This window comes from Myotis davidii, unplaced genomic scaffold (genome assembly GCF_000327345.1).
Source record: "Myotis davidii unplaced genomic scaffold, ASM32734v1 scaffold118, whole genome shotgun sequence".
Classification (NCBI taxonomy): Eukaryota; Metazoa; Chordata; class Mammalia; order Chiroptera; family Vespertilionidae; genus Myotis; species Myotis davidii.
The window spans coordinates 2236569-2248663 of NW_006290441.1; the positions used below are offsets into that span (position 1 = coordinate 2236569).

Genomic DNA, 12095 nt, shown 5'->3' on the forward strand with positions numbered 1-12095 from the left:
CTGCGGCAGGTGGGGAACCTTGGCTTCCTCCATCACGGGAGCAAGCAAGCCTCATGTTCGCTTCAGCTGCCTGGCTGCCGGCCACCATTTTGGCTGGCAGTTAATTTGTATATCTCGCTGATTAGCCAATGGGAAGGATAGCGAAGTTACGGTTAATTACCATGTTTCTCTATTATTAGATAGGATATGCTGAGGCCACTCAACCGCTTGCTGTGACATGCACTGGCCACTAGGGGGCAGACAGTTGACCAGTCGCTATGATGTGCACTGACCACCAGGGGGCAGGTGCTCTGACTGGTAGGTTAGCTTGCTGCTGGAGTCTGGCCGGTCGGGATTGAGCGAGATGGGCCAGACACGCCTGGGAACCCTTGGGTGGTCCCTCCTCAGCTGGCCAACCTTCCGTGCCCCTCTCCAGCCCCAATCGGCCTGGCCTGCGCCCTCTCACAATCCAGGTCCCCTAGCCTAGAGGGATGTTGGAGAGCTGGTTTTGGCCCGAACCCGCAGGCCAGGCCAAGGTGCCTCTAGTAGGTAGTAATACAATACTTGAAAGTTGCTAACTGTAACCCTACTGTGTAATCATTTCACAAGAGACATGCATATCAAGTGATCACGTGTACACCTTGAACTTACACAGTGTTGTATGTCTCAGTAAACTCAGAAAAACATTGCTGATCCTGCAGTGTTGTTATGCAGATTAAGTGAGATTATGTTAGCAGTGTGGAGAGTGAATGAGATTGTTATAACAAGCCCTCGCAAGGCATCTGGCACGTGCAGGTACGGAAAGGCTGGTTCCCTCCCACCCTCACTCATGGCGGGGATGCAGTTAAGTGGCAACACGGTGTCCTGCACACCTTGGTCAGCGCTCAGAGGCACGGCCTCCACGTTTTGTCTGGTTTGATTCTTACTCTTTTCTTTGCCTTGTGTGTTTCAGGTTCACAACCAGTATCCAACCGAGTTTGAATTCAACCTCTATTACTTAAAGTTCTTGGCTTTCCACTACGTATCTAATCGCTTTAAAACATTTCTCCTGGATTCAGACTATGAAAGATTAGAGCACGGTATGTGTTTGCATGCTCTTGTTTTATCTTTTTTGTTACTTGTGTGTTTTTTATTAAAACCTCTACTAACATAACTGCCTCAGGTATGGCAAGGCCATTGTGGGGTTTCGGCCTGAACTAGGGATGTGAACACGGGCCCAGATTCTGAGATGATGTGTATGTTAGTCCTGAGGCTCTGCAGGTGGTATTCCCTGAAGCACCTCTGAAAAGTGAAATCTGCTTACTACTTTAGTATCTCAAAGTGGCATCCCTGTTTGAGGAGAAACATTTGACTGTTTTTCCACTCCTGGCACACTCTGGTAGGAAAGGCACTGCCCTTGGAGGCATTTGAGTAGCAGTTAATGCTGTGGACTCACCCTAGCTGGTCTGGCTTAGTGGATAGAGCATCGGCCTATGGACTGAAGGGTCCCGGGTTCTATTCCGGTCAAAGGCACATGCTTGGGTTACAGGGTGGATCCCCAGTGGGGAGCAGGAGGCAGCCAATCAATAATTCTCTCTCATCATTGATGTTTCTATCTTTCTCTCTCCCTCTCTGAAATCAATAAAGAAATATTTTTTTTAAAAAAAAATGCCATGGGCTCTGGCAGAAACAGACCTGGGTTACATTCCAGCACCAACTGAGTTTTTTGGACGAGTTAAGTACTTCTGAGTTTCTTCCGTTTCCTCATCAAAATGGCCCTTTGAGCCATGGTGAGCACAGTAGGAAATATTTGTAAATTTCTTAGCACAGTTGCTAGCACATAGTAAGCACTCAGTAAATTTTAGACATACCATCATTATTTGTTATAATTTTTCACAGCATTAATAATTGTAAGGAGTAAATGCTGAAACTCAGTAAGCCCCTGTGAAAACATTTTCCAAGGGGATTTTACATTCTTTTGTTGTTGTAGGGAGAGGGAAGGGGAGGATACACATGACTGAGAAGACAGGCAAATTTTTAAAAATCAGCAATTTCCAGAATATTATATGTACCTATATATTCATAACAAGGACTCCTTTAGTGACTGAAAATATTTACTGATGTTCTCAATTTAAAGTATGAAACAGGAAATACTGCTTTCCAATGCATGCTATTAAAATCGTGTAATAACCCTGGCCGATGTGGCTCAGTTGTTTGGAGCATCATCCGTACACCAGTAAGGGCACATAACCAGTTTGGGGTGCATATGGGAGGCAACTGATTGATGTTTCTCTCTCACATTGCTGTTTCTCTCTCTCCTTCCCCCTTCTTCTCTGTCTAAAATCAATTAAAAGATATCCTTGAGTGAGGATTGGGAAAATTGTCTAGTAAGATACTTCACACTTTTGGTAAGGGAGACAGCACTGGTGAGACCATTCCCACCCGTTAGTACTTCCAGACCTTTGTTGACTTACAGAATTGCCATCCCACACATCTTAATCAGAAACCTGAACTTCTTAAGCACCCATGTGTTGAGAAGGCATTAAATAGAGCTGGTTACATTGGGTGCTGGAATTACTTGGAGAACTTTTAAAACAACTAATCTCTGGGGCCCGTCCTCAGAGATTAAAGCCCTTGGTGTTATTAACATGTGGCCAACGCTGAGAACTACTGTACTGGGCTCTGCAGTTCAAAGATAGAGAAAAAAACATTAATTAGTCTTGGGGGGGCCTTCATGGGATTTTGTGCAGCCTTGGACTTAAGACATTCTTTTCTGATAAACTGGTAAAATGCTTATTGATTTTTGACTGAGTCGTTCAATTCAAAGCAAGAGAGGCATTCGTCCTGGCCTTTAAAAAAAAAATACCTCCTGCCTCACCCCAACACATATTCCTCTCAGTTAAAAACAAAGTGGGGCCCAGCTTGCGTGGCTCAGTGGTTGAGTATCAACCTATGAACCAGAAGGTCACAGTTCGATTCTTGGTCAGGGCACATGCCTGGGTTGTGGGCTCGATCGCCAGTAGGGGGCATGCAGGAGGCAGCCAATCAGTGATTCTCTTTCATCATTAATGTTTCTGTTTCTCCTTTCCCTTCCTCTCTGAAATCAATAAAAAATATATTTTTTAAAAAATAGAAAATAAAAATAAAACGAAGTGGGGTCATGTAAGAGACTGACTTTTGAAAGGTACAAAAATAATGCCAGAAAACCCCTGAAAGGCCCCCCCTAAGTTCAGCTTTTGTTTTTAAGTCACCCAGAGTCCAGACCACACCCTCTGTCATCCAGGTCTCCATGACCATGATTTGTGGTGTATATAAACTACTAAACAAGAAAACACTTGAAATGGCTTCATAATGGACATCCAATTACTTAAAAAAGAAACATAAAATTGTTTTAACTGAGTTTCATCAGATCAACTCCAAGTCCTTCCATTTTTCTGCAAGAATGTGTAGCATGTTTCCTGGCTCGCCTCTGGGGCCTCGGTGTAGGTGAGGAATGTAGAATGCAGATGCAGAATGTAGATTGGAAGAGAGCCATGATGTCCTGGAAATGCTGGAAGCCTTGTCAACTGCTTCCCTTCCATTTGGATCTGTGTCCCTGTGACTGTGAAGTTCATTCCTATCCTTAGGTTTGTGGTTATTTCCTAAGGTTTCTGCCCATACATTGCTGTCTGTGGAGCCATAAGAAATATTCCAGTTTTTGTCTGCTACACACATCATGCTTTTAGGCAAACAGCTGATTTGAGTTTTGTTGAATGTCTTTGGACTTACAGGAACTTTATTTGATGATAAAGGAGATAAGCACGCCAAAAAAGGACTTTGTATTTGGGAGTGTGTTGACAGAATGCACAAGAGGAGTCCCGTTTTCTTTAATTATTTATATTCACCAATGGAAGTTGAGGTAAAAAGCATTTATGTTTCATTTTCTGAATATTTCATGTCAAAGTTTCCCTTACTTTGAGTGTACACCGCTGTTGAGGCTTTTTATAAATGTCTGATTAGGTGTCGGACCAGAAGCTATTCAAAAGTTTGATAGACTATGGGTTGGGGTTATGATGGTATGGAGACTGTTCACCAAATTCTTGACCACAAAAAATTGGGATCTGGCCCCCAAAACCTGGAAGGGATACCTTCATAAACATCAAAGCAAGTCAGCTTTCCCCAGGAAGAAAGAAACCTCAACAGGTCATCTAAACTGAAAAATCTAAAATACTTGGGGAAGAGTTCTCAAGTCCATCTGTGCCAAAGTCATGGGGAACCCCGTGGGAAGCAGGGGTGTTTGGAGCCGGTTGATTCCCGGCTGATTCCCAGGAAGGCTGATGCCCAGGGCAGCCACGCTCTGCCATGCACACCTCTGTGAACGAGACTCTGAGGTGGGACAGGCTGGTTTGATGAGCAGTAGCACCTCACTGAGGGGCACGGAGGCCCCTGCCCTGGCCCCGTGCGTTAGGACCCCAGCTGGCCTTTCTCCGGTGCCCCTTCCTCTTGGGATGAGGGATATGAGAAACCAAGAGTACATGCTTAGATGCCCCTCCTTCATCTAAACCACCCTCTGGTGCCTCAAAATTTCTGACCCAAATTCCAGTTACTCACCAGCCCACTTCTCCGAGTCTGTCTCCCAAACCAGTGCATGTTGCCCTAGGCCCAAAGGGCAGCTACGACAAAGTGTTTTGGCAGGAAGTGGACAGATTTTAGCTGCTGGGCTGGGGTATACACACACGTTCATATAAGGCCCTCAGACTATAGGAGAGAGATGGGTGGGAGGAGCAGGGGGTCAGGCAGAGGCCTGGGGTGGGACCAGCTCCTCAGGGCCACACTTTGCGATGTAGAATTCCAGGAGCCCCAGATTTGAGCCTGGCCTTCCAGGTCATTATGGAGTTATCTTTGTCAAAGTAGGAGGATAGAATATAGTTTATGTAACCATTTATTTTGATGTGTTTAAACACTTAGATATGTGACATTTGAACCTCTATTCATACTCTTGCCCGAGACCCTGCAAATTCTAGGGGCTGGCCTGCAAGTAAGCTTGGGGTCAAGATGAAACCACATTTCACAATTTTCTTTAAACAGGCCCTGAAGCCCAACGTGAATGTCTCCAGCCTCAAGAAGTGGGATTACTACATCGAGGAGACCCTCTCCACGGGGCCATCATATGACTGGATGATGCTGACCCCGAAGCAGTTCCCCCCTGAGGACGGTGACCCGGCCGGAGGTGCTGGGCCGCAGAGCCAGAGGAGGACAGTGTGGCCGTGCTATGACAACGTCAGCTGCACGCAGCCCGACTCTCTGACCAGCCTCTTCAGTGTAAGTCAGCAGTGTGTAGACACACACCTGGGGCTCCGCGGGGTCAAGGAGGCCTGGGGAACCCGGCTGGTTCAGATGGACTGGCTCACAGACTTCTGGGCGCAGCTCTCCCCACTCTGGTCAAGGTAGCTCCAGGGGGAGGAGGAACCAGACTTGCTCCCCAGCAGCAGTGGGGGACCAGGCTGAGTTTTCCAGTATTTCGAGGAAGCGGTCAAGCAAATGCAACAATTTGCAGCTTCCCAGCTGTTTTAGCTGCCCAGGCAGCCTGAGTCAGGCCTGGGTTATGGCTTCTGTGGGTGCTCCGCTTCCTCTGGTCACCAGTGTGGGCAGCTGATGGCCTGGTGGGAGTACTGCCAGTGTCTTCCACTAGGAATATTCTGGAGAGAAACCATCCTGGCAGTAGCCACGCTGGTGAGAGCAGCAGCCCCAAGGAGAGAGGGGGGCCAGGCAGCTGCTGAAGAATCTCGGTCGGCCCGACCAGGAGCGTGCTGGGGAGAGCGCTGGAGCGGCGCTGTGCTGACCGCCAGCTCCCCCGGCCGCAGGAAACTGCTCCTGAGGAATTTCTTGACTTGTTCTTTCCACATCTGGTTTCAATCATCAGAGTTGAGGGGTTCCTCTGTCAAGGACAGACTTCCCATCTGCCTCAGCTATTAGGGTTTGGACACTGTCCCAATGCTTGACCTTTTGCTGTGGCCATCAGATTTCCAGTGGGCTGGCCAGGGTGTTTAGGATACATATTTCTCTCCGTATTGAAGCAGTTCTGTATAAACCGTCCTGGTTACAGATCCTCATAAATCACCCTTGCCTCGTGCCTCCCATCATCTGGAGCTGCACGCTGTTCCTGGCTCGGGAGGCTGAGGCCATGTTTACCACTCCCGTTAGCTGCCCGTGTCCCGTCCGTCCATCCGTCCCCCGTCGTCCCCCCCACAACCCAGTTCATCTGCGCCAGTGCGGAGATGTGGCTTCGATGAAATACTGATCTGTCTGAAAACCCCTTTAATTACTTTGCAGGAAATTGAAAGATTGGAGCACAAATTGAACCAAACCCCCGAGAAGTGGCAGCAGCTGTGGGAAAGGGTAGCCGTGGACCTCAAAGAAGAGCCCAGAGCAGACCGCGTGAGTTGGCACAGCCCCCTGAGGAGCTACTGCTGGTGGGGCCGCTGCCAGGTGACCCAGGGGGGCTGATGGCCAAAGGATGGGGCAAAGGGAGGGTCATGCCCTGGGGTTCCAGGGCAGAAAGTTCCAAATCCCCGAATACTTCCTGAGTGCCTCACCTCACCACAGTGACATAACACTGATGTTTCAGGGCCGCATCCACGGGAAATTACTGGTTCTCTTCTATCTCAGAGCCTCTGTGGTTTCAGCTGATCTTCTACCACATGAGGGAGGAGGGGATGCCAAGACCAGGTTTGCTCCAGAGGAATAATAGGGAAAATAAAATATTTTAAAAAGACAAAAGATGCTGTTTTCTGTTGTTCACACACACACACACGTTTTCTGTTTCTGAATTAGGAAACATTTATCAAAATACTTTAAAACCAAATACTCCATTTTCTGTTTCTTGTACCCCATTTCCTGTTTCTGACGTAAGAAACTTTTATCAAGCACGTACCATGGGCAAGGGCCTGTGCTGGGCACCATGCACACAGTGAGGGCGTGGGTCCACCTCAGACATGAGGACAGGCACAGGGATCACACAGCTGCTACTTGGTGCGGCCATCAGGCAAACCCACGTCAGATTGGCTGCAGGGCAATACCCCGGAAGCTGGGACAGTGTTCTGGAGAGCACCTTGGGGAGCAGGGAGGTCAGCAGGTCATAAGTCACAGTGGGTCAAGGAGAGAGGAGGGCAGAAGAAAGCCAGAGTGACTTGAAGGGTCCTCGGGCACTGTCTCTTGCCTTCAAATGGCAGGTCAGGAGCTGTTCTCAGGCCTCAGGTGGGTGACGCCTAACTTCTTTTCTCAGGAAAAATAATAGTTTTTTGTCTTTTTCTTTCTGATTATGGAAGTGCGATATATTTATTCTTTTAAATAAGATAATACACAGAAAGTTATAAAATAGAAGATAAAAATCATCCATAGTTTATAACCTAGAAATAAACAACAATGCTGTCAAACTTGTTTTATTCTAAGTGCACATGTAGAAGGGATTTATTACACATACTATTTTAAAGCCTGCTTTCTTGTTTTTACGTAACATGTGGCACACATGTCCTCCCATTTGTCACTGTATAATGAACCAGAGGCATCGATTTTAATGGCTGTCTAAAATTCCACTGTACGGAAATGTTGTGTTTTTTAACCAGTCCCCTAATGATAGGCATTCAGCTTGTTTCCAGTCTTTTATTATTATAAACAACTCCAGGATAAACATCTTTTTATGCATTTTGCTTACTGGTTCCGTTTCTTCCCTTGAGATAAATTTTTAGGAAGGAAATTACCAGATGGGCAGCTTAAAGCCTGCTAAAGCTTTCCTCCTCCTGTTCTTCCTGTTTCAGCCGCAGAGACACCCTCCAGGCTCCCCAGGGATGGTGTCCACCAACCTCCCTCCCTATCAGAAGAGGTCCCTGCTGCACCTCCCGGACAGCGTGGCAGAGGAGCAGAGCGCCAGCATCTCCCCGTCCAATGGCGTGGACCGCAGAGCCGCCACGCTGTACAGCCAGTACACGTCCAAGAACGACGAGAACAGGTGAGCGACGGGCGGGCTGCGGGGCTCTCCCCACCTGCCTCTGCCACGCCCGGCCCTTTCACAGGCTGGGCCAGTCAGCACGGCCTTCTGTAGACTGATTTTGCTTTGAGTCTTTCTTCGTTTCTGTTTTCAGTGTGTTAGATGGTCCTTTGAAGAGGAAAGATCAAAATTACAACTAGAATATGCCAAGAGCTAGTAGTTATCTGGTTGAGTCCTGATTCTTGTTCCCTCCTGTCTGCCAGATCGCCTAAGAGATTCTGTGGTGTCAGCACCTCTCCAGGGGCAAACAGAAACCCAGTTCCTGCTAGCTCACACAGACAGGAATTGACTCCCGGAAACTGGGAGGCTTCTGTCCCCTGGCCAGCTCTGCTGGCTCTGGGGATGCGTCAGTCCCAGCATGGCACCCAAGGTGGCCACCAAGAGCACCAAGCCCCACCAGTTTGGTAATGCCAGCAGAAAGTGGCAGTCTTCCCCAAAGGTCTGATAGATACATTCTAGGGAGAACTCTGATTGGTTTGTTTGTTTTTTTCTTTTTTAGGGATCAATTGAGAGAAATAGAAATTTAACAAACAAAATCTGCAGACATCCCTTTACAAAATTTTTTTAATGAAAAATCAAAATGAACTGCCCTGTTGTCATTTCTTCTAGGTCCTTTGAAGGAACACTTTACAAAAGAGGGGCTTTGCTCAAAGGTTGGAAGCCCCGCTGGTTCGTGCTGGATGTAACAAAACACCAGGTAATGCTCACAGCCTACAGAGATTGCTCTCGGCTGCCTAGCTGCTGTGCGCCTGTGTGCAGATGGGGCTCCCCCGTGTACAGTGCTCTCCTGACATCAGCGTGTCCCTGAGCGAGGGCTCCCAAGTGGCTCTGCCTGGCGTGTGCTGGCGGAGACAGTGACAGCGGAGCCCAGAGCATTAAGCACAATAGACTCTGCCTTTTTTTAAATATATTTTTTTTATTGATTTCCGAGAGGAAGGGGGAGGGAGGGAGAGATAGAAACATCAATGATGAGAATCATTGATTGGCTGCCCCACACACACCCCACACTGGGGATCCAGCCCTACCCCGGGCATGTGCCCCAACCAGGAATTGAACCTGTGATCTGGTTCATAGATCGATGCTCAACCACTGAGCAACACCAGCCGGGCAAACTCTGCTTTTTAATGCTCAAATATCTTCTGCTCGTAAACCCACGCTGGGAGACCCTGAGATTTTCAGTGTGTTGCATGTTGTATGCACATATGGAGCCTGTGAGCACTCCCAGAATACACATTACCTTTGGCCGGCAGCTTAAAGCATCCACACACAGCTGAGGGCACTCATTTATTCAACAAATGGGATTGCACACCTTCTCTGTGCCCGCCATACACAGGGTTCTAAAGAAGGCATGATTCTTCCTCATAGATGGCAGCAATAGGGGAGGGGCCCCGAAACAGGCAGGAGGACAGGCCCACGCACACCTGGAACCCACAGTGGGCAAGTGTGAGATCGACCTCACTGACCTGTCAGGAAGTCTGTTGTCTGTTGTTAGGTTCTTAGCTACTGCCGTTGAAGCCCACACATCCTAATGCCAGGGGAGGGGGACCCCTAGCCAACCCCCCAGCCCCTCTGCACCTTCACTAATGAGAGTCGCATGGCCTCCGTGTCCCTGGAGCTGACAGGGTTGCCTGGAGGCGAAGGGGCACGTTTTGATTCTCAGTGCACCGTCTCTAAAATGGAGCCTGTGGAGAGCGATAAGGACAGTTACCCTCAACCTGTGCTCTGGTTGGACCCGCATCTGGAAACTCCTTCCAGGTGAAGATGTTAAGCAGAGATCCCCCTCCGTTCAAAGGATTCCATAAAGGCTATGCAGTCTTTGGGGAGGAATGTAGAGAATTTCTTTCCAAATATGCAATCAAGCCTTTTTTAGACTTAACAGTCCCTGAAATCAAGTCTGCATTATGTATAAAAGTTCCATTAAATCACGAAATATACCACAGGAGAATGTCGTAGTCTTTCTGTAATTTACAATTATGTCAAATTATACTTGTGTTCCTACCAATCTTTGGGATTGCTTCAGTATGACAGGTGTACAGATTTTCCATTTCCCTGCTTACACCAGGCCTGAGGGAGAGACAGGACCATCCCAGCCAGAACCTCAGTGCCCGAGGCTCAGGCACTCCTGCTGGGAAGTGAGAGCGGGAATCTGACTGGACCAGGAAGGCTTTTCACCAGCACCTTTCATTTAAAAAAGTTTTCCTCATTTCTTTTCATATTCCAAAAGTAATACATACATGTTTGTTGTATTGAATTCAAATACCTCGTAAAGATGGGAGAGCCCCCTGAGCCCACAACTCCAAGAGGTAACTATTAACAATTTGGTATCTATTTCTCTAAATATTTTATACATCTGTGTGTGGACGTAGATGTATTATATGTAGTTTGAGTTGCTAGGAAGGTTAAATGAGTGTATACAGGATAGTCCTGGTACAAATACCACTCAATCAAATGTTCTGCTACTTACTCTGTTTTTCAAACTTATTTTATAGCTACATGCTAATTGGGAATTCACTTTTTTATATAATACTAGAGGCCCGGTGCATGAAATTTGTGCATGGGTAGAGTCCTCAGGCCTGGCCGACTATCAGGGCTGATCATGGTCTTCCAGCTGCCAGCCGGGGCCTTCCTTCATTCCACGCTGCCTCTTGGTGGTCAGTGCATGTCATAGTGGGCAGTCGAACTCCCAGTCGGTCGAACTCCCGAGGGGACTATTTGCATATTAGCCTTTTATTATATAGGATATTTGAACATATTTTCCTGCCAGTTCATACAGACCTTTGTTGTTTTTGAAAAGCTGTATGCTATTCCATATATTGCTGTCCTGCCCTGTAATTAACCAGCACCCCACTGAGAGACAGATACATCTTTTCCATTTTAGCTGATAAAAACAATTAAGAAAACCTCTGTATGTGTGTCTTGGCACAGTTGCGAGAGTGTTTCTATAGGGTAAGTTGTAGAGGTGGGAAGGGTGTATCACTAAGCACAGACACTTTACATTTTAGTTGATATTGCCAAATTGTTCTCCAAAAATCTCTAACAAGTTATATCCCCACTAAGATTATGCAGTGCTTTACGTTCAACCGGATATTATCAGCCATGTTTAACATTTCTTAATGTAGGTGAAAGCGAAATCTCACTGATTCACTTCCTGTTCTTTGGTCGGTGAGGTTGCTCATCTTTGCAGGAGTTTGTAGAGCATTTGTGTTTCTTCTGTGGTGTGCTTGTTGAGCTCCTTTGACCATTTTTTTTACTAGATTGTTTTTCTTATCAATTTCTAGGAATTCTGTATTGATTCTAAATATTAAACCCTTTTTATATGTTATGTATAGTTTTTACAGTTGTTAGTTGACATTTAATTCTATTTTTTAATATGTAATTCACTTACTTGTTCAAATTTCAAAAGAAGTGTTTTTTTCTTCTCTCTCCTGGCCACTTAGTATTTTTCCCTAAAGGCAAACAAAGTTTTTCATTTCTTGTCTATTCTTTTTTATTTATATACTCTGTGTTGAAAGTATTACATATATCCCCCTTGCTCCCCCTTCTAGGATGCTCCCACCCCCCTGTTATCTGAGCCCATGGGTTATGTATATATGCACACAGTTCTTTGGTTGATCTCTTCCCACTCCCCACCCCTCCCTTCCCTCTGAGCTTTTCTTGCCTATTCTCCTCAGCATAGTTCAGTTAGAAGAGCCAGGCCGTTTTCCCTCTCCGTCCTTTACATCTTCTGCACCCTTTGTTTCCAGCTGCGATACTATGATTCGGGCGAGGACACCAGCTGTAAGGGCCACATTGATCTGGCCGAAGTGGAAATGGTCCTCCCTGCGGGCCCAAGCATGGGGGCCCCGAAGCACACAAGTGACAAGGCTTTCTTTGATGTAAGTTGATCTTGTCTTTCTCGGGCGCCACACGAGCTCCTTATCTCCACCTCCTCTGAGAATCATGGAGCCTCAGAGCAACAGGTGGTGATGGAGCATGGGTCCCAGACCCCGGCCATCGGATCGCTGCAGAACTTGAACTCAGCACTCTGTCCCACCCTGACCTCCCCCGCTATCCACATGCCTGACCTCCCCCGCTATCCGCATGTCTGACCTCCCCCGCTATCCGCACCGCA

The 12095-nt window shown here is 47.1% G+C and overlaps 1 protein-coding gene across 1 annotated transcript in view; it reads left to right on the forward strand.

Moving 5' to 3' along the window:
* Nucleotides 1-12095, forward strand: part of SBF2 (SET binding factor 2) — a 314832-nt gene that overhangs the window by 300100 nt on the left and 2637 nt on the right. Inside the window, exons 34-40 of the mRNA XM_015563741.1 lie at nucleotides 932-1058; nucleotides 3729-3856; nucleotides 5026-5259; nucleotides 6271-6375; nucleotides 7755-7945; nucleotides 8594-8681; nucleotides 11728-11859. Coding sequence (XP_015419227.1) covers nucleotides 932-1058; nucleotides 3729-3856; nucleotides 5026-5259; nucleotides 6271-6375; nucleotides 7755-7945; nucleotides 8594-8681; nucleotides 11728-11859 — 1005 coding nt within the window. The remainder of the gene's footprint in view (nucleotides 1-931; nucleotides 1059-3728; nucleotides 3857-5025; nucleotides 5260-6270; nucleotides 6376-7754; nucleotides 7946-8593; nucleotides 8682-11727; nucleotides 11860-12095) is intronic.